General features: G+C 36.6%; 1 protein-coding gene across 8 annotated transcripts in view; it reads right to left on the bottom strand.

Annotated features, from left to right (window-relative positions):
- Nucleotides 1-21,987, bottom strand: part of syne1b (spectrin repeat containing, nuclear envelope 1b) — a 141,802-nt gene extending 119,815 nt beyond the window's left edge. For 4 of the 8 annotated variants that reach the window (XM_048191031.1, XM_048191035.1, XM_048191037.1 and 1 more), the window contains exons 1-2: nucleotides 11,120-11,394; nucleotides 8,955-9,016 (exon numbers count right to left, since the gene is read on the bottom strand). In XM_048191031.1, the coding sequence (XP_048046988.1) occupies nucleotides 8,955-9,016; nucleotides 11,120-11,198 (141 nt within the window). In that variant the 5' untranslated portion in view covers nucleotides 11,199-11,394. Of the gene's footprint in view, nucleotides 1-8,954; nucleotides 9,017-11,119; nucleotides 11,396-20,824; nucleotides 21,144-21,862 lie in introns of those variants that run through there. The other 4 variants (XM_048191032.1, XM_048191036.1, XM_048191039.1 and 1 more) reach the window with 2 other exon arrangements.
- Nucleotides 21,988-23,976: the final 1,989 nt, after the last annotated feature.

Here is a 23,976-nt window from a genome sequence, read left to right as displayed (position 1 = left end):
TCTATGAAGTCCCTCCTTCAGAAATACGTAACGAGTTCTGATTGTGCCAGCGGTTCCTGTGTTGTGATTCGACAGCAGCTTAGCGAACCTTGCCCGGAAAGGTCACGCCTCTTACCATAACGTGGAGATGCACGCGCTCAGTGTTATTGTAAACATGTCTTTAATTTTACCCTATCAATTTGAGCCGGAATCAGACCCGGCGATTGGACTGCGGGATGAAAATAACAGCGTTTCGACGACATGGCGACAAACGCACTCTACAAACGCAACTCTTGTGTATTCCTGTGGGCGGAGGTTAGTCAAAAAACTGTTTTAGTGATGTCATTAAAGAAGGAAGTAGAGGGATGTAGTCCAAACTGGCCGTTCGATGTAGGTGACTTCTGTTAAATAAAATATCTCGCTTGGCATTGAACTTTGAGCTTTAAAATTTTACAGATTTTATTTATACTCTAACAACAACATTACACACTAACTAAAGTTTGAAACATGGGATCACGAAGAACGGGACCTTTAAATATAAAGCCTCGGCATAGTTGAATAGCAAGAGTTCAGTACATGGAAATGACATACAGTGAGTCTCAAACTCCATTGTTTCCTCCTTCTTATATAAATCTCATTTGTTTAAACGACCTCTGAGGAACAGGCGAATCTCAACATAACACCGACCAGCCCATGATTCGAAGCATTACACAAGGGCAGCCAGTATTAACGTCTGGAGCAGCACAGCTGAATCAACAGACTAGGTAAGCAAGCAAGGACAAAATAGCGAAAAATGGCAGATGGAGTGATAATAACTGACATGATCATTGATATCATGATATTTTTAGTGATGTTTGTAAACTGTCTTTCTAAATGTTTCGTTAGCATGTTGCTAATGTACTGTTAAATGTGGTTAAAGTTACCATCGTTTATTACTGTATTCACGGAGACAAGACTGTCATTATTTTCATTTTTTAAACACTTGCAGTCTGTATAATTCATAAACACAACTTCATTCTTTATAAATCTCTCCAACAGTGTAGCATTAGCCGTTAGCCACGGAGCACCATCAAACTCATTCAGAATCAAATGTAAACATCAATAAATACCATACTTATGCGATTAGACATGCTGCATGATGAACACTTTGTAAAGATTAGCTGTGTGAACTTTGTTTATGGTGTTTAAGGCAAGCGCAAGCTCTTGGGGCATGGAGCACAAGATTTAAAGGGGCCGCGTACCCTGAATCAGTGCATTTATAATGATAGGCAGTTAAAAAAGTTAATAAAAAAAAAAAAACTATGGGGTATTTTGAGCTGAAACTTCACAGACACATTCAGGGGACACTTAAGACTTATATTACATCTTTTGAAAACATGTTCTTCGGCACCTTTAAAACTTTGCAGAACTTTTACATTCACACACTGCATGAAAGGTAATTTTCAAAAAAGCATAATGGGGCACTTAAATGAACCCTTACAGTGCTTTAAATACAAATGTGTTGGACGTTTTTTATGCTGTTGTGCTACCGTGTCCTAGCTCTAATTTCTTCTCATTCTACTTTATCCGTATTCTACTTTATAAGACGGTTTAGATAATCTGCAGAGTAAATAATTTTAGGTCAACAGAACATCTTCTCTTCATTCCCAAAGAAATTAAAGTTTATTGCTCAGAAGGTTCATATAGTAGATCAGAATATGCAAAGTATAACCAGTTCTCAATTGTCACAGATGTTTCTCTTAAAAGCAGCGATACAAAATGAACCAGAACAAGACAGGCAAAAAAGGGACATTAAATAGGGAAGGAATGCTCACAAATCTCTATTTTTATGACAGTTAAAGCTCTTTTTATGTAGTCGCGATGTTATATTGTGTCATTTATCAAAATAAAACTGATAAAAAACGTAAACCCCACTACATTGGTATTTATATAATAATATATGCTTATGTTGAACTTTATTCTTGTAAAAACAGAAGCTGTTAGGAGTACATAAAGTATTGAATGAAAATGTCTCTGAAACATCAGTGTATTAGTCAAATATTGCATTTATTTCACTTCAGCTGTGATAAAGTATGCAAACGCAGCACGAGCGTCACTACGAGAAGCAGAAAGTGTCTCCTCTCGCCGATCGGTTGCATCCAGCCGCAGCCGATGTCGAACACACCTAATAAAAAGCCATGTGCAAAAGGCACATGGCAAACAAACATGACAGAAGCCATGTGTTTACACAAACACTCAAGACAAGACAGAAGAGCACGGCCCAGGAACAACCCTAAACCCATATTCTCGCACAAGGATGAGACAAACAACATGAGTGTCAGGGTCCACCTGGTAACAAAGCCATTGTGACAGCAAACCCCCTCATGGAAGAAGAAAGCCATAGTTTTTACAACTGTGACAATAAACGCTTATCAGGATCAACTAAATGCTGGATTTTTAAAAGTATGTGAAGTTCACAGCGCCATTGTTGCAGTAAACTTGCACAACAAGGAATGAATTGCACGCCTGATATTGTGGGGAAACCGATTGTACAATTTGATGTACTAAACAAAACAAACTGAAACTGGTTGCTTTACATGTCGGTCATACATCCTCTTGGCCAATGAAAGCTGCCATGGAGTCCGGACCTTCTGCCGTCAGTCTGAAGGTCTGGCTACACAAAACTAGGTTCATATGTTGTTTGAGACGTTCAAACAAGATTTGATAAAGTGTCTGTTTACACAGAATCTTTATCTCTTCATGATTACTGATACAAATCATGTCTTGCTCAATTTCTCCCTGTCACATCATGCTTTAACCAGAATTGTCATGCAGCTAGACATTGTGATCACACACAAAGACTGAAACTACAACCTGTGCAGACAGATGAAACCCTGATGAAAAAAGAACACGAAAAATAAACTATTTTAAAAGCACATGCAAATTTTGTTTTTATGGTGAAGTAGGATTTTTGGGTGTAATCTTTGCAGAGAAAAAAAAGGAAATATAAATAATATTGTTCAAAAGTTTGGGGTCAGTCAGTAAGCGAGGATGCATTAATTGATTAAAAAGACAGTAAAGCCATTTATAGTGTTACAAAAGAATTTATTTCAAATAAATGCTGTTCTTTTGAAATTTCTATTCATCAAAGAATCCTGAAAAAACATATCACAGTTTGCACAAAAACATTAAGCAGCTCAACTGTTTTCAACATTGATGATAATAATAAGAAATCAGCATATTAGAATGATTTCTGAAGGATCATGTGACACTGAAGACTAGAGTAATGATGCTGAAAATTCACAGGAATTAAATTACATTTTAAAATATATATTTAATTAGGAAAAAAAATCATAATATTAATATTACTTTTAATTACTATTAATATTATTTTAACATTTCACAATATTACTGTTTTTACTGTATTTTTAGTCAAATAAATTCAGCCTTGGTGAGCAGAAGATACTTATTTCAACATTTAAAAATCTTACAGACTCCAAACTTTTAAATGGTAGTGTATTAATACAATGTACTATTGGTATTACCATCTACCTGCATCATCGTACCATATTTGTAAGCACTAGCACTATACTGAAGTATATAGACATGATTCAGACAGGTAGGGGTTTAGTTTGAAAATCTCAGATCTGCTGCTCCTGTACAAACATCATAAAAAAGTGCAAATCTGCTTTAAAATGTTAAAGGAAATGGACACAATAGGAAAAAATAACAAATGTGCCAGAGGTCAAACAAAAATAGGCAAAACTTTCCATCATGAAAAACAGCCTTATAAGTGATGTGCAAACACATTTGCTTTGGTCATGCTGACTACTGAGAAAATAATAAAATAAAGAAAGCAAGAAATGTAAATTTAGATATATTTTTGTTGAACAAATACAAAAATATTCAATATAATATTTTAACAACAAAAAAATTGCTGGAAAGATAGACCAACAAGCAGACGGACACACAGACACAGACACAGACAGCGATATGAATCTGTAAGTATTGCAGACATAAGGCATTACATAGCATATTCTGCAGCTCAGTTAGTATGCAGTGAGTGTGTGCCTTCTGTACAGCGTGGATGCTGCCTCACTGCAGTGGACCCACTGGCTGCACACATTACTAGGATTCTTCAAACTTTTCGTAGCCGTGCTTTGAACTGTGGTGCAGCAGATTGTGTGGAACAAAAGGCCCCTCAGTGCAATCTGCACTGACTGGAATACTTAAACCCACCATTTGTGTCAGATTATCCTCTCTTTGTGTGCTGCAAAGTGCCCCGTCACCCAAGCAACTAATCACGCATAATGAGGTGAGAGGGAGGGGCAACAACACTCACAACAGCTCCACTTCGGTTTCTATGATCTGCATGAGGATCATTATACAAAACCATGTGACTTTAACAATGGATAGCTGATGTCATCATTTACTATATGCCATTAAAGCCATTTCTGTTACCACATCAACAAAAATATAGTAACTTCCTTTTAATTTTAAGTGCTTTTTCTTTCTATCTCTTCATGAGGGTGTCCTTTTTGGCCTGTCCAAACCCTGTTTTCCAACTTCTCTTCGCTGTATAAGCAAATGCACACGTTTTGGTTTAAAAAAATGTCAAATTAAACTGTAAATAGTCATCCTTAACATTTCTAAAAGCATAATTATAACCCAATTTATATTAAAATATATTCAATTTATTATGACATATCACAATTTAATTTAATATCACTTAAAAGTCAACATGAAATATAACTGAACCAATTTATTTATTTCAAATAGAGAACCGCTTGTCTTTCAATTTCATCAAAATACAACAACTTCTAAATGACTTGTCTTTCCGACATAAATTCCTCTTATTTTTCTACATTTTAAAAGCCAATCAATTCCCTTACAGATATCCACTTTCACTCTACGGGAATGTTTACACAACAAAAAATTTACTAAAAATGGAAAAGGTTTTCCTTTGTGATTTGAAAAGTTTTGCGTACAGATGACAATGTTTTCAAAACAATCCCGTGCACATGGATCCACAAAAACAACAAAAATGCTGTATTATTCATGCTAGACCAGTAGTTGGCAATGTCACTTTGTAAAGGAACACTACACACACCATAGAATGAACACATGACATAATACAAATGTGCATGGCGCCACAGTTTCACATTTTTCACATTTTTGTAGTTTACATGGAGACGATAATGGCATCGTTGTCAAAAACTTGCACTTTGAAATCTGTTTTCAAAAGTTTGAATTTTCAGGCCCCCAAAGTGCCATTGTTGTGTAAATGAACGACCAAAACACAATACATTTTTTTTTTTTTATTTTTTTGTTAAAAATGGTGTCATGTAAACGGCCCCTAAGCAAATAAGGTAGCAAATGCATTTTATGCTGACTTTAAAGAAATTAGTTATCGGACAGAATCAAATTAATCACTTTCTGCACCCATTTAATGCTGACCAAAGCCTGACTGATTGTTTGATTGTTTCTAAAACGATCTTGCTAATGCTCTGTTGTTGATTCTTAATCACACCATCTGAAATCATTGGGCACACACGTCAAAGACCTCAGGAGCGAAGCATACTTCTTCCCACTGAGAATTGTTCCAGCCCCTCTCGGCAACCATCTGCACATACCTACGGTGTCCAAGACTTCCCAGAAATACACTTGTCTCCATGAACATAGATTCAATCCACATTTCCACATTTCCACATAATGTAAGTTGCGTTTTATAAGTAAGTAAAATATCTCAACAATGCTGAATGTAAAACACTTCACCTGTCAGACAAGTGTCTGCCCCATGCCGCTACTTTAGCAAGAGACAACAACATGTCAACACAGAGTATCCGCAAAAAACAGAGGAAGTTCTGGTGTCACAGAGGATTCTGAAGACGCTCCATTAAACAGAACAGTGAAAGTGACAGGTCTTACAAGAATACCTGCATCCTTCCAAAAAGTGGTCATATCACATATCATTTATTTTTGTCCCTGAGATCAAAATAAATGTAATTTTTCATATATACTGTATATGATAAATCATAATTAAATTTAAATAATTTAAATAAATAATTATGACACAAAACATAATTATGACACAAACCAACATTATGAGATAAAAGGTATAATAATGAGACAAAAAGTCAATCTTTTATGTCATAAAATTATTATACATAATTATACATAAAATTACGGCTTATAATTCTGACTTTTTCTGTGAATTCCAAATGCCGTTTTTGCACCCTTGAAGGGCACTCTGGGAAGGGGATGCCATTTGTAGGGGCATTCCAAACAAAAGTGAACATCTGAATCCCTTCACAAAGGGCCCTTCCATAAGTCCGTTAGCAAAGGGAACATGCGATGGTCTCTTCAAGGAAGTAATTTTATCGTTTATTGTCAGGTGACGAATCCTGATGATTAATTTAAAAGCTAGATATGGCGAGAGACTTGGAGTTAACATATACAGAATAATTCAAGTCAAAGGTTACTCTTCCGCCGTAAGTTGATTTGCTTACGGATGTTTGCCAGAAGTTGCTTATTATAGTTTATAAAGTTGAAATACAGATATTTTTCTTACAAAAACCCATCGCTTCACTTCAGAAGGCCTTTATTAACCCCCTGGAGTCGTATGGATTACTTTTATGATGGATTGATGCACTTTTTTGGGTTTCAAAATCATGCGCTCCATTCGCTACTATTATAAAGCTTGGAAGAGCCAGGATATTTTTTTAATATTACTCCAATTGTGTTCATCTCAGAGAAGATAGTCATCCACACCTAGGATGTAATCCAGAGCGAATAGTACTACAAGCAAATCGTGGGATAATTTTCATTTTTGGGTAAACTATCCCTTTAAGTTTAAAAAAATGTTTCATAGGTAATATGTTTAATGCTTAACTTATGAAGTTAAGAGCAGATAGGGAACACACACACAAAGCATATTTTAAAAACTTTTATTTACATTTATTTGTATCATATTAACCGCAATAATAAGATATTCCTGTTTTAGTTACCTAGCGTTGTCATGGTAACATTCCATGTGAAGCTAATGAGGAAATTACATGGTCTTTCATTGTTTTCTTCACCAAGTGCGTTCCAAATGGCTTCATTATGACACACAAGTGCCCTGTTCCCTCCAAAGTTCCCACTTCAAGGGCTCTGCCCTTCGAAAAGAGTAGGGCATGCTCGCTTTTGACTGGAATTGACTTTTATGTTTTAGGTTTTAATGTAAATTATGACATAAAAAGTTGAAATTGACATTAAAATGAGCTTTAAGTCAATTTCATCTTTTTATGTCATAATTATGTCATTACTTTTTTGCCATAATTATGATATAAAGGTGCCCTAGAATGTTTTTTCACAAGACGTAATATAAGTCTAAGGTGTCCCCTGAATGTGTCTGTGAAGTGTCAGCTCAAAATACCCCATAGATTCTTTTTAATCAATTTTTTCAACTGCCTATTTTGGGGCATCATTAACTATGCGCCAATTCAGGCTGCGGCCCCTTTAAATCCTCACGCTCCCTGCCCCGAGCTCTCGACTATAAGACTATAAAGTGCATAAACAAAGTTCACACAGCTAATATAACCCTCAAATGGATCTTTACAAAATGTTCGTCATGCATGCTGCATGCATGCTTCGGATCATGTGAGTATAGTATTTATTTGGATGTTTACATTTGATTCTGAATGAGTTTGATAGTGCTCCGTGGCTAAAGCTAACATTACACACTGATGGAGAGATTTATAAAGAATGAAGTTGTGTTTATGAATTATACAGACTGCAAGTGTTTAATAATGAAAATAGCGATGGCTCTTGTCTCCGTGAATACAGTAAGAAACGATGGTAACTTTAACCACATTTAACAGTACATTAGCAACATGCTAACGAAACATTTAGAAAGACAATTTACAAATATCACTAAAAATATCATGTTATCATGGATCATGTCAGTTATTATTGCTCCATCTGCCATTTTTCGCTGTTGTCCTTGCTCGCTTACCTAGTCTGATTATTCAGCTGTCCTGCCCTTGTCTAATGCCTTGAACATGGGCTGGCATATGCAAATATTGAGGGCATACATATTAATGATCCCGACTGTTACGTAACAGTCGGTGTTATGTTGAGATTCGCCTGTTCTTAGGAGATTTACATAAGAAGGAGGAAACAATGGTGTTTGAGACTGACTGTATGTCATTTCCATGTACTGAACTCTTGTTATTCATATGTGCCAAGGTAAATTCAATTTTAAATTCTAGGGCACCTTTAACAAAGCATGTTTTTTTTATGTTGTGGAAATAGGCTTCCAAATCTATATATCTCACATATATGTCACCATTTCATGAATTCAGAGCTGGTTTTCAGAGTCTTTAATGCTCAGCGTACTAACACAAGATCACCCACTCATCTTGGCCATAGCAGTGGGACGCCATCACAACACAGCATTCATTCTCAAAGCACACAGCACAAACAGCGCCCTTCATGCTTTTTTATTAGAGTATTACAGCATTACGCCCCCTCACTCACTGTTTACTGTCCGGACAGCGATCAGCCTTTAATCATCTGAGCTTTACTCAGTTACACAGACATTTGCCCTTTAGAGTCATAATAACATTAGGCTACAAAACTAATCACATGGACAATTCACTGTTCATGGATGATGGGTCAGGAAGACAGGAAGAAGGTAACACAGCCATCACTGCTTAAGATGCTGGTGTGTTCCCTCAGAGTAAAATCAACATCAACTGTCTAGCATTATATGCTCAGTTAGTGACAGTCTATCATGATATATAGTGGCATCAAAAAACTTAAATCAAAAGTTTGTGCAGCAATTCAGCGCAAAAGATATTTTGTTATCTAATGCAATAAAATACAAGCATTTCTAAAAGTACTAAAATGCCCCATTGCTGTTTGGAGTCACTGTTGTATTGTAATCCAGTGCGAATAGTACTACGAGCAAAACGTTGTAGCATTCAGATGAAAGAGATTACAAAATATCCTACCTTGGACAAGTGCGAATTAATCCACTTTGTAAAAGTTCTTTTCTGCACCGACTCCTGTTCATCTGCAGAAGAGAGAAACACAATAACCACGTAAGTGATCAGATATGTTTTTTTTTTTGTTTTTTTTAAATCCAGTGAGATATTACAGTTCCCTGTCTTCATTCTGCTCACAATCATCATGACTCACCTGGTTATTCTGTTATATTTGTAAAAAATAAATGCATTCAAGAGGATTTAATATTGAATATTGTACAGTTCCATTACTGTAAGCCTGCATTCAAAGCATGAGAGGAGATATTCACCAGCACAGGAGAGCTGAGAGTCCAGATGTGGCATGGGCAAAAACATTGACATGATATCAGAAACGTGGGTCAATATTCCCATTATTAGATATAGTATATACTCAACATTAACAACATAAATGCATATTTTAATAAGACAACATTGCTCATAGTTTCCGTTAACGTGCCAGTCACAAGCTTTCAAGGAGACTTCATTTAACTAGATTTTTACATTTCATGAAGAAAATGTGAGTAGCGCTTGCCTGTGCAAAAGTCATCACCACAATGCTATGGTGTTATGGGATAGTTGCTAGGGCATTGCTATGTAGTTGCTAGGATGTTCTGGGTGGTTGCCAGGGTGTTGTTATGCGGTTATTAGTGTGTTCTGGTTGTTGACAGGCTGTTGATATGCAGCCATAAAGATGTTCTGATTGGATGTCAGGGACGGGCACTGCTATGAAGTTGTTCTGGCTGGTTCCTGGGGTGTTGCTATGTGGTTATTAGTGTGTTCTGGGTGGTTTCCAGGGTGTTGCTATGTGGCTGCTGGGAAGTTTCTATGAAATGTTCTGAAGTGGTTGCTAGGATGTTCTGGGTGGTTGCCAGGATGTTGCTATGTGGTTGCTAGAATGCTCTGTGTGGTTGTCATTGCTATGAAGTTGTTACAGTAGGATAATATAAGCGGTTGCTAGGGTGTTGCTATGCGGTTGCCAGGCTGTTGATATGCAGCCATAAAGATGTTCTGAATTGTTGTCAGGGCATTGCTATGCAGTTTCTAAGATGTCTAGGTGGTTGCCAAGGAATTGAAAAGTGGCTGTTCTGAATGGTTGCAAGGGTGTTACTACGTGGTTGCTATGCAGCCATAAAGATGTTTTGAGTGGTTGCAAGGATGTTCTGGGTGGTTGCCAGGATGTTGCTATGCGGTTGCTAGAATGCTCTGTGTAGTTGTCAGGGCATTGCTATGAAGTTGCTACAGTAGAATTATATGAGCAGTTGCCAGGGTGTTGCTATGCGGTCGCAAAGGAGTTCTGAGTGGTTGCCAGGCTATTGCTATGCAGCCATAAAGATGTTCTGAGTTGTTGTCAGGGCATTGCTATGCGGTGTCTAGGTGGTTGCCAAGGCATTGAAAAGTGGCTGTTCTGAATGGTTGCAAGGGTTTTGCTATGTGGTTGCTATGCAGCCATAAAGATGTTCTGGGTGGTACCTAAAGTGTTCTGGGTGTTGCTGTTACTGCCAGGTGGAAAAGGTTTAATACTGTAACTATTTAATTCTGCTCAGATCATTAACCCTAAGTATGAGGAATAGCACTGTTTGACTTCACAAACAGCAGTAATGTAAGTTTGTGACATCTGTTAACACAATATACGCATCTTGCAGAGCATTTCAAGATACAGATAAGGTCATTCAGGTCATCAACAAACACCCACCAGACATATTTATGCAAGATCGGCTCAGACAGACCACCGATATACACAAGAGACAACATCCTATGTTTACATGCATGTTCTAATGCAATGCACAGGGCATGTTTAAGAAGCATCCATATACTGTAGCGCACATGGCATGCTGGTGCAGCCTTAAGCACACCACAGCCATTATAATCCAACATGCGCAGCTGTAAAGAGGTTAACATCAGCACTTGTGTGCAGCCGTGACCCGTGCCAGCACGGTGATTACCTCTCCTGAGGAGGAAGACGAGGAAGACCTCAGCTGGCCATTAATGTCTAGTGAGCCATATGACCCAGAGACGTGTCACTGCATATCTGGATCATGCATCTGTTTCACCTACATTCAGTGAAGCACAGACTACATGTAAATCTGAGCTATTGGCTCCCACACTCCTGAAATATCCAGTCAGATGAGAAGAGACACCAATGTCCCACTTACCGCGGAGATACTGAAAGAATCCCGTCACCAGATTCAGAGACGTGGTCTTTTTCACAGCTATGTCCTTAAAGTGAGCCATTGTGCACCCTGCATTCCCTCTGTCTGTTTGTGTCCTTCATGAGTGATATTGCGCGCATGTCATTCAGGGAGGAAAACCAGATCAGCTATCCTTTATTTCCTCCGGGAAGCAGGAGCTTTCCGTGTGAAAACACAGCGCGACTGAGTGCTGGAGGATGGAACCTCCCCCTCCTCCTGTTGTCTCCCTCTCCCTCTCTCTCCTCCGCTGTGGATAGGCTGCTAATCGAGGGCAGTTTTTATGAGCCAGGCGACTTCCTGTTGTTAGCGGAGCTGGGGAGTCGTGCTGGTGTGGATGCTCCGTTCAGGTCTGTTCTAGTTCTAGCAGCATCCCACAGCTGCAGCCATACTAACCGGCTATGGCACTGATCCTCCAATCAGCACGCGGGGGGCTGTGATGTCACCAGGCAGCTGGTGTTATCCTGATTTATATGGGTGGGTGGGGGTCAGTTCTCGTGCTACACAGCTTGAACTCCACTGGGGCCTCCACCACTACAAGCACTGCAGACACCCTAATGCAAGAATGGCTTAACAAATAATCAGATTCACTGCAGTCCAGAATGCTGTACAACAAGGGACTTACGGGCACATAACATAATTACTGTGGGTGTGCATGACTTTGCATGTGTAAGATGCAAATCACACAGAAAGTCACATTTGTTTGTCTTTACAATGAGATATCAAAATTGATTTGAATAATTTTTAAATATATTTTAATAATAATGTCTTACTGTGCACAATTTCTTAATTAAACGTTATTGGGTGTTTGAGGCACCTGTTTCTAAACTGATGACTGAGACTACAAATATTCTACCTGACTCTAATTATACTACAGGGCTGTTGAATGCTCAAATCTGATTGGTTGACCAACGTTCTAAGGTGTGCAATTATTTTCAGTGAAACGCACGGCTGAAGTAGTTCTAGCAGGTCTTGACTGCATTGCAGTTCCATATCACTTCGCCAAATGATTTATCTCAATAGGTCCTACAGCCTACAATCGCAAAAGAAACAAAACCCACAACGACACTGACCGAGCAAATAAATATGGTACACAATAGGATGAAAACGCCAAATTATTGTCATGGTTTTTGCCAAAAAATACGTTTTATCGTGTCCTGAAAGCTCTCGCACACTCTCTTTCTTTGAAACGTACACACGTACTGTATCGTACAGACACACACTCGCACAGAAACATTTGGTCAGCGCTGCTCTGACTAATTAATCAGAGTAAAATAGTTTAGCAACTTAAGATACATTTCTCACCAGCAAGGTAATAACTGTGTGGTTCTTGAGATAAACATAGTTTCTCTATTAGTAGAGACACTGCTGCTGTTAGAGACACACAGATCAGATAGGCTAATTCACATATGCTGCTTATTCTCTCTCTCTAACTGCGTTAATATCTGTATCAACGGTATTATTCTGCTAATCAAGGCTCAAGCCTTCGTTACTAGTTCTGAAATGATGTTTTTGAATTAGCAACGAAGGCTTGGGATGAGATGTGTAAGAAATTAGTCCCCCACACAAGAGTGTTTTAAGGACAAAATGCTGACAAATGTCTTGAAATACAACATCGGAAAAGTGTCTTGAGGTGTGGTAACCGTAGCATAAGGAATAATTGACTCTGGGATGTGGTGTAACGGCCACTCTGCGAACCTCGGGTGTGCATTATTTTCTAAAAATTCAACGGTCCATCGTCGATTATTCCTTACGTATTAAACTTTGGCAAGTAATTTATCCTACAGACATAAATGATACTTCAAAATCATGAGTCATGTATTCATAGACTTGAAGGGGGAATAAAGAGAAATCAAAGTGGACTTGGACAATCGCTTTGCAACCACCTAGCAACACCATGGCAACCACCCAGAACACCCTTGTAACAACTCAGTACTAAAAAAACAATGCCTTAACAAAAACAAACATATTTTCTTTAAAAAAAAAAAAAAAAAAGATCTGAAATAGAAAGCTTTTGTTACATTATAAATGTTTTACTGTCAATTTTGATCAATTGAATGCATCCTTGCTGAATAAAAGTATTAAATTCTTACTGACCCCAAACTTTTGCACAGTAGTGTATAATGTTACAAAAGATTCTATTTCAGATAAATGCTGTTCTTTTGAATTTTCTATTAATCAAAGAATTCTGAAAAACAAAATGTACACAGTGTTTTCAACACTGATAATAATAATCAATGTTTCTTGAGCAGCAAATCAGCATAATAGAATGATTTCTGAAGAATCATGTGACACTGAAGACTGAAGTAATGATGCTGAAAATTCAGCTTTGCATCACAGGAATAAATAACATTGTAAAATACATTAAAATATAGAACAGTTATTTTAAATTGTTATAAATAGTCATAATTTCACCATGTTTACTGTAGTTTTTGATGCAGCTTTGAGACTTCTAAAAAACTTTTGTAGTAAAATCAAGTCACATTGGATAACTGTTGCTCATTTAATATTCTATTTCACTCACGTTGAATTTAAATCCTTTAAGTCTTTTTGATTCTATGGCAAAAAATCATTCATGGCATGAATTTAATCATACTAAATAATACATGCATTATTTGCAAATGGCTATAAGGCAACTGGGAACCAACTGCACTCAAAGTATTGAATCATTTATGTCACAGCTAGAGCAAAAGCATCTGCCACCTGCTACAGTGCAGTCAGTGACATCACTCTATTATTCCTGATCATCAGCCACAGCATGAGGTCCACACAAACCCAATCCACCTGACAACATATTTATTTGTGTCCAGATATATATTTAATTGTGCAATTATAAGACCATCCTATGACTAGAAATGGACATCCCATATGTCTTGTTCTTCCAGGCATGCATTGTTATGTGTTGTGTCTTTAATAAAACACCCTTTATTAAATTACTTAATTCAATCTCATGTCTTGGTGCTTTGAAACGTAAGTGCATTTACAAAATATAATTGTTCCTTCGCAAATCCACTTAGAGGAAAAATCCATTCTCCTCTCACTCACAGTGGCATTGCTCAGGTATTTATGTCTCAAAAAGCCTTTTGTGTTAAAGATCAGGGAATGTATCTCAAACAGTTTCAGTCACAGAAGATAATGAAATTTGTGGGAAAAAAGCGCTATTCCCATCACATGCTCATCTAATGAGTCACAATTTGTTTTCAGTTAATAGGTTTAAAGCTCAGTGTTCTTTAAAATTAGAATAAGGAAGAATATATGTTAGAATAATATATATATAAATGAGAGTGTGTGTGTGTGTGTTCCGTGCTCTTCCCCATATATGGATAAAGTATTTTATGGAGCTGTCCAGTACTGAAATGTTATTGCAGGATAATGTAAAGCTTTTCAGGATACAATATTGAGTTTAAATAGGGCTAAAACAAATTTATTACTAGTGCAGAACACAAATGCAAATTTGCAAAAGCCACACAGTTCTTCATTAGCAATCAATAGATGATCATTAGTGTTTAACATCTACAGTCAATGCTAGTGCTGCAACACGATAAACTGGATCGTTCCAACTATAATAAAAAAGTGTGCAATGTGCACATATATCAATGTAAACAGCTTTATTTTTGATAATGGTCTTCTAGTTTGTAGAGTCATCCACTTCACTCAGTGTTAAGAATTACAGTTAATTAAAGTATTAATGAATGTACAGTCGCTTTCACTGTAGACACATAGAAATAAGAGAAACAAGTGTGCGGAGCTTCTGAAATTTAAATGAGAGTGTTCAACACAAACTCGGGACAGATGATATCTTGGGCAACAGGTCAGATGTTGCTGTCATCTGCTGAATGGAGCAATGATACTCTTCACATCACTGCTGCAGTTTCAACTGACCACTAGGAAGAAATGCAAACGTTGATTTCATGCATTAGGCCAAAAAAATAACAAGGATAAATACATAATAATTAAAATATTTAGAAAAAATATTGAACACTGAAATACTGCCATCTAGTGTTCTTTTAAAACATTCTGTGACAGCATTAAAGGATTAGTTCACTTCAGAATTAAAATTTCCTGATAATTTACTCACCCCCATGTCATCCAAGATGTTCATGTCTTTCTTTCTTCAGTCGAAAAGAAATTAATGTTTTTGAGGAAAACATTCTAGGATTTTTCTTCATATAGTGGACTTCACTGGGGTACTACGGGTTCAAGGTCCAAAATGCAGTTTCAACACCGCTTCAAATGGCTCTACACGATCCCAGATAAGGAATAAGAGTCTAGCGAAACGATCGTTCATTTTCTAAAAAAATAAAAATTGATATACTTTTTAACCACAAATGCTCGTCTTGCACTAGCTCTGTGATGTGCCACGCATAGTCACATTGGAAAGGTAATGCGTGACATAGGCAGAAGTACCATGGTAGGGCGAAATTTCAAAATCATCCGACATCACTGTTTTCCTTTTTTTGTAAAGGCCATCTGACTTAGTCTTTGCACGTTCGCTTTGTAGACACTGGATTGGTACTTCCGCCTACATCACGCGTGACCTCCATTAATAATGCGAGGCACATCGGAGAGCTAATGCAAGACGAGCATTTGTGGTTAAAAAGTATATTATAAAGCAATTATAAAGTTGTTGTTTTTTTTAGAAAATGGCCAATTGAGTTAGATAAGACCCTTATTCCTTGTCTGGGATTGTATAGAGCCCTTTGAAGCTGCATTGAAACTGCAATTGGGACCTTCAACCCATTGGTAGCCGTTGAAGTCCACTATATGGAGAAAAATCCTGGAATGTTTTCCTCAAAAAGAAAGACATAAAAATCTTGGATGACATGGAGGTGAGTAAATTATCAGGAAATTTTAATTCGAAAGTGAACTAATCCTTTAAATGGCCTACAACTATATTGCAATGTATAACAATGTATTTTATTCAATGTGATAATGGCAATGTCTTTAATCAGAACATCAGATAAGAGTCAGATCTGAGCGTTGCTGACCAAACACGTGATCACTTTTATCATTGTTTTAGTAATATATTTAAACCGTTGCTGATATAGCACCAACAGATTTACAATTAAATCAAGACAACAACCTTCTTATACAAACTTCCTCAATAAAACAACAAGATCCTTCTTCGTTGAAGAGATTTCATATGACATGTGTCTAAAGGAAATGGCTGCTGTGTAAAATCATTCGTGCCAATGAAGGGAAGATAGTACATGCTTTTCTACCACAAACTCTAAACAGGCATGCGCCAGTCACCATTGAGGGGGAAACCAAAAGGAGTTACTCTGAAAACAGTAACCACAGACCTTCTGTCACATAAACCACACATCGCCTTATTCGCTGTTGATGTGCCATGGTAACGAGCACACACCTCTTCTGTTGTGACTTCAATGCAAAAATACATTTGACCACATGCATGAATATAATTCAACTGAATTTGGCAAAAATGCAACTGCTGTGCCGATATCAAATGCCAAATCTACTGTGCATAAGAAAATGTACAGGCTACATTAAATCAAACTTAACAGGCACTATAAATCATGTTCTAAATTTATGTAAATAATGCTTGTCAGTGCAAAATTTACTTTCATGTTGCTACAGTATTTTGGAAGGTTGCTAGGGCGTTGCTATGCAGTTGCTAAAGTGGGTTTTAAATGTGGGTGGGTTGAGTAGGTACATTTTCTTTCTAAAAAAAGACATCCTTTATTCTTAACTTAGACTTCCTACAATAAAGCTGCAAATACATGTGTCACTCTTGAAATTTTGGCGGTAAAAACAGAAGTGCCAGTTATCACGCATATGCAACTTCCTTCCTGGAGTGTTTGAATAATATAAGTTCCTCTGCAGCTTTATTCACGCTTCTTGTTTCATCCTGAAGACTATGAGTACTGTATGTGGCATTGCCATGGTGATCAGAAATAAACATTGGCTAAATTCTCGACAAGGAAGTAGCACAATATTCTCTTCAGGTTACATAGGAAACGCATTAGAGGCTTCGAATTGGTGCATCTGAGCATCTTTAACTATTCATGAAGAGTTTTTTCATGAACTTTAAGAGATTTTCAGAACAGGATTGTGAGTTTTAGTATAGGCTAATGTGAAAATAAAACCTCAAATAAACCTCATAAAACGGCAAAGTCATCCTGACATTAAAGTTGACACTATTTACTTTCTTTAATCACCTTCCTGGTCTTATTATGTATTATTTATCAGATTACTATTATACAGGCTTTTTACCATCAAATCCAAATGATTGGATTAATAAAATCAAGTCCCATCTGACATTCTTTCTCAAAATATATTATGAAAGTAAAATGAGTTTGTTTCATGTTTATTTTAAAGGTGCCATTGAATGTTTTTTTACAAGATGTAATATAAGTCTAAGGTGTCCCCTGAATGTGTCTGTGAAGTTTCAGCTCAAAATACCCCATAGATTTTTTTTTTATTAATTTTTTTTAACTGCCTATTTTGGGGCATCATTAAATATGAGCCGATTCATGCTGCGGCCCCTTTAAATCTATGGGCAAGTAAAACGCGCTTGCCTTTAACAGCATAAACAAAGTTCACACAGCTAATATAACCCTCAAAATGGATCTTTACAAAGTGTTCGTCATGCATGCTGCATGCATACATCGGATTATGTGAGTATTGTATTTATTTGGATGTTTACATTTGATTCTGAATGAGTTTGAGGCTGTGCTCCGTGGCTAACGGCTAATGCTACACTGTTGGAGAGATTTATAAAGAATGAAGTTGTGTTTATGCATTATACAGACTGCAAGTGTTTAATAATGAAAATAACGACAGCTCTTGTCTCCGTGAATACAGTAAGAAACGATGGTAACTTTAACCACATTTAACAGTACATTAGCAACATGCTAACGAAACATTTAGAAAGACAATTTACAAATATCACTAAAAATATCATGATATCATGGATCATGTCAGTTATTATTGCTCCATCTGCCATTTTTCGCTGTTGTCCTTGCTTGCTTACCTAGTCAGATGATTCAGCTGTGCACAGATCCAGACGTCCTGCCCTTGTCTAATGCTTTGATCATGGGCAGGCATATGCAAATATTGGGGGTGTACATATTAATGATCCCGACTGTTACGTAACAGTCGGTGTTATGTTGAGATTCGCCTGTTCCTCGGAGGTCTTTTAAACAAATAAGATTTATATAAGAAGGAGGAAACAATGGAGTTTGAGACTCACTGTATGTAATTTCCATGTATTGAACTCTTGTTATTCAGCTATGCTGAGGTAAATTCAATTTTTAATTCTAGGGCACCTTTAATTTAGATAATCAATTGTACCTGAACTAAATTACATTTGTAAATTTGAATAGGTCCATAAATCACATGTCACAGTCAGCATGCCTGGTTACTAAGTTTAGACCTGGTTATTAAGTTTAAAAGGAGCTAGAACTTAACAACAATTATGCTTGTATTATCGCTCTTTCCATATACTCCTGATCTGTTTATTGTCATAAGAGCTGTTGAAATCATTCTTAAATCAATTATTGAGCAGAAAATATTACCACCCTGTTCCTGTTATTACTCTTCCATGTGCAGCGAAACATCTGCTTTCACTTAGTCACGGGATTAACGCTCTCAAAGGTCTCGCTGTACTCGACCAGCGGGTTGCCATCAAACCATGTAGAGGGGCACAAGAATGAGATGACACAACTAAATACAGCTAATTTGTAATTTTATAGACTTGCCCCTGTCCACTGCCAACACTTGAGTAACAGCCATCAGTCAATAAGAAGGGGCACACAATGCCAAAGAGTCCAAATATTGATCTGTTCCATCTTCCAAGGACAGGACATCTTCCAAAGAGGTGTCAGGTTCTACCTGTTCCTACACACACCAGCTCTTAACACTGAACAATATATAAGCATCGAGCATACTGGTCGGTCTGGGTGTTTTATAACAATCTAGATTTTTAAACTTTCTTGGGTTTGTTCAAAGTAAAAGCAACAGCAATAGTGATGCAAGCTAAAAGTGATTTCAGTAAAGATTTCTGAGAAACGCTGTTGAAAGTAGATCAAACATCAACAGTGTTTCTCAGCAATCGTTTACTGCACCTTTAAAAGGATACTCTAGAAAAACATTTTAATTCTGTCATCATGTATGCACTTTTAGGACAATTAAAAACATTCTTTCTACTGTGGAAGACAAAAAAAAGATATTTTGAAGAATGTTGGGAACCAAACACCACAGGAGCCCTTTGATTTTCATTGTATGGAGAAAAAAAAAAAAAAAAAAACACAAAGACATTTTTTGTGCTCCACAGAACAGTGCTCTTTTAATATTATTTACTGTATATAGTATCATAGTATTTATTAATATTTTGAATGAGCTTTTGTGTAATATTTTTAGTTTTATTTTAATTTAAAGGTCGGTATTTTTATATGCTTTTTTATTATTATTTTTTTTTATATGCTTTTTTATTATTTATTTAAATAGCAGAAAACATTTTTTTAATTAGTTAACAATTACAACACTGTCAGAAGAAATAAAATCATACAGATTTGGAATCATATGAGGGAATAAATGATGGCAAATGTTTCATTTTTGGGTGAACTAACCCTTTAATGTGGATTTGGTGATGGATATTTGATAACATTGAAGCTGCCCAGCAAAACAGGTGAATTATGGGAACATTTTCCTACCAGCATGAGTCCCTGCATCACAATGTCATCACTCGCTCCCAGAACAGCAATCATCACTTCTATGTTTTGCTTTTGGGTGGTTTTATCTTCCTCCGAAAATGACTGCAAAAACATTTAAACCTTTCCTGCCACCTAAAAAGCCATACTCATAATGTTGGTAGGCACCATATCAGAATTGTGTCTTAAATGTATTTGGTATGACATGACATTAGCACTCCAGTAAACTATAACAACCTTATCATTAAGAATGTAAACATCATTCAAGCAAGAAAGGTCAAACAAAACTATTCACTCTTTGGCAACACAAGAAAAGGGCCTTTTGTCAAGGACAACTTCCTGTAAGAAAAAACAATGATGACCTTCATGGGCTAAACTTATTTTAAACACAAATCTAATCCCCTATGAATAACCTCAAAACAGCCATTACTAGGGCAATTTAACAATACAACTCTTTGTAGATAAATGACATGGCTTCTATGCAATTTTAATTAAATTACCAATTTATATCAGCACCAAGCAGACACAATTATTTCTAAAAATATGCAGAAAGCATCACGACACAAGTATGTCCTCTGTTTCTAGTTAAAAGTTGACAACAACCTGACCTTTCCTCAAGCACTGCAGCACAAAACCAGTCAATTCAGACCCTCAGCTGATAAAACAATGTGTCCGCAAGCCATCATAATGAAAGTGCATGATTCCCTCGGGACAGTTCAAATGCACAAACATTTCTGTTTGCAACACTGCCATAAGCTGTATTTCATGTCAACGTTAGTTTAAAGATAAATGGATGGACATGCATAGCCATTATGTAAAGCATCAATATTGATTTCTCAAGTGGGTAAGTTCCTGTGCTATTAAATATGGTGCATTTGTGCAACAAGAGGGATCTGGCAAACACTTAATGTGAAGGCACTGAATCAGCAAAATTCCTCCTGACTCATAGAGCTAGAGGACTATTGTGGGAGGTAAAGTACAGAAATACAGCATCACCTACCTTGCAGCCTCTGCATCACATTCATAATGTCCTTGCTGGACCGTCCGAAAGGGCTTAGGGAAGCCATGGTCCCTCTCTACAGTCCTGTGCTCCTCTGACACCGGATCACTCATACAGTCGGCAGAGTACACAGCAGATACTGCTCTATTTCTTAAGGGGGCATCCCCATCTGCCCCTCCTACAACTCTCTTTCTTCCTCTTGCTCTCTCTCTCTCTCTCTGATGCTGAAACTCCAGGAACTTGATATGATCCAATAGAAAAGCAGGTTTCATTTAGGTGCCCGACTACCCGAGTCGACCAATCAGAAGTCCTCTTCTATCTAGTCAGTGAACCGAGAAGAAAAAAGTAACAGCATGGGTGTCAGACAGAACACTAAAAAGATTTAGATGAGTTAACATATAAACTAATTAGTGTAACTTAAGTAAAATTTAAAAAAAAAAACATCATTAATTATAACTAAATCAATAAGGTTACACAAACAAAATTCATTTTTAAGGTCAGGAAGAAAACTGCACATTTCCACTTTTTACAGTGCAATAAACATCATGTGTTTGTGTACTGTATGCGCACTGCAGTCATGCTGTACATGCATGTTTGCACACAGACCAGGTCCCTTTTATCTGACATAAATTGCTGTTATTTATTTATTTAGTTTAATAATAGTAATAATAATAACAATCAATGAACTTATTGGCTGATTGCTATTATATGGAAAAGAGCTTTAGTTATAGGAGTTCATTCATAATTGAAACAAAGTCTTTGCCCACAAAGGATAACTTTTCATCTTTCATTGTACATGAAATGCATCATGGACTTGCATTCATATTTATCAGCAAAAGTTATGCAAGTAACTAACGTTAAGTAAAGAGAACAGAAACTCATCAACACTAGATACATATCCGCACAAACAGATTTTCTGAAGTCTAAATGCAGGCTTGGTGATTAAACAGGAAATCTATTGCGCAAATCGCCATGAACACCAGTCCTAATTCAACAGAATATTTGTTTCATTTGTATATTATGTAGTGCGTGTATTACCGTGAGCAGATGACGGTTTGTTTCCCCGCAGGTCTCGTGTGATGATGATGGTGAAACTCTGTTAGAATGGTTGCTATGGAAACCTTTAAACAATGTTGCAAGGCCGAGTTACTTCATGTGACCTTTCTCGCCACCTATCGGTGTTGAAGGGAACAATAAGGGGGCGTTTACACAGGGCGCGTTATTGCGTTCAAAACATTGACGGAGCGCAATGAGACAGACAGACAGACAGATAGATGAAAAAATACTATAGTAATTTGTAATAAATACTATGGTGTTTTGAACCATACTATAGTAAAGTAGGCCTACTTGAATTAGTTTGTTGTGGTAATTCTATAGGTTGCTGTGGTAATATAACAACTATAGTAATATAAACAAATTCCTTTACCCAATACTGTACTAAGTTTTCTACAACTATAGGGTATATTTATTATACTACAATATACACTACAGTTTACTGTAGTAAAAACTAAAGTATACTACAGTATTTATTACAGTTTATCAGTTCACTATAGTTAATGCAGTATGCTGTAGCGTTCATTAACAAAGTGTTGTATATAAATACTATAATATATACAGTATACTACAATTTACTATAGTATGGTTCAAAATCACTATAGTATAGTATTTTTATATAGTATTATAGATAGATAGATGTCAAGTTTTTTAACAGAGCGCAATGAGACAGACAGACAGATAGACAGATGTCAAGTTTTTGACAGAGCGCAATGAGACACAGATAGACAGACAGACAGACAGACAGACAGATAGATAGATAGATAGATAGATAGATAGATAGATAGATAGATAGATAGATAAATAGATGTCAAGTTTTTGACAGCGCAATGAGACAGAAAGACAGACAGATAGATAGATAGATGTCAAGTTTTTTAACAGAGCGCAATGAGACAGATAGATAGATAGATAGATAGATAGATAGATAGATAGATAGATAGATGTCAAGTTTTTTAACAGAGCGCAATGAGACAGACAGAAAGACAGACAGACAGATAGATAGATAGATGTCAAGTTTTTTAACAGAGCGCAATGAGACAGACAGACAGATAGATAGATAGATAGATGTCAAGTTTTTGACAGCGCAATGCGACAGAAAGACAGACAGATAGATAGATAGATAGACAGATGTCAAGTTTTTGACATAGCGCAATGAGACACAGATATAGATAGATAGATAGATAGATAGACAGACAGACAGACAGACAGATAGATAGATAGATGTCAAGTTTTTGAACAGAGCGCAATGAGACAGACAGACAGATAGATAGATAGATAGATGTCAAGTTTTTGACAGCGCAATGAGACAGACAGATAGATAGATAGATAGATAGATAGATAGATGTCAAGTTTTTGACATAGCGCGATGAGACACAGATAGATAGATAGATAGATAGATAGACAGACAGACAGACAGACAGACAGATAGATAGATAGATAGATAGATAGATAGATAGATAGATGTCAAGTTTTTGAAAGAGCGCAATGAAACACAGACAGACAGACAGACAGACAGATAGATAGATAGATAGATAGATAGATAGATGTCAAGTTTTTTTTAACAGAGCACAATGAGACAGACAGACAGACAGATAGATAGATAGATAGATAGATAGATAGATAGACAGACAGACAGACAGACAGACAGATAGATAGATAGATAGATAGATAGACAGACAGACAGACAGACAGACAGATAGATAGATAGATAGATAGATAGATAGATAGATAGATAGATAGATAGATAGATAGATAGATAGATAGATAGATAGATAGATAGATAGATAGATAGATAGATCATTACCAAGCTCATTAACAGCCAGTATGTACATCAAGGACAACATGGTTCAATAATGACATCTGCTGGCCATTCCTGTTTTTTGTAATAAACTCTGAACATGGGTGTCCTGGTATTGTTTTAGGACAAAATTTTCCTTCACTGCAATATTTGTAAAAGCCAGTACACCAATTCTGTTGAATGCATGCTATTCCTGTTTCTTCTGAGAGGACGTGCATTTTTTAGACAATTTAAACAAAAAAATAAATAGTTATATTACTTAAGGTGGGTATTTGTAAGAGTATTATTTGATTCTATGTTC

Source organism: Megalobrama amblycephala, linkage group LG5 (genome assembly GCF_018812025.1).
Source record: "Megalobrama amblycephala isolate DHTTF-2021 linkage group LG5, ASM1881202v1, whole genome shotgun sequence".
Classification (NCBI taxonomy): domain Eukaryota; kingdom Metazoa; phylum Chordata; class Actinopteri; order Cypriniformes; family Xenocyprididae; genus Megalobrama; species Megalobrama amblycephala.
This window is presented reverse-complemented; position numbering and strand designations above follow the sequence as displayed.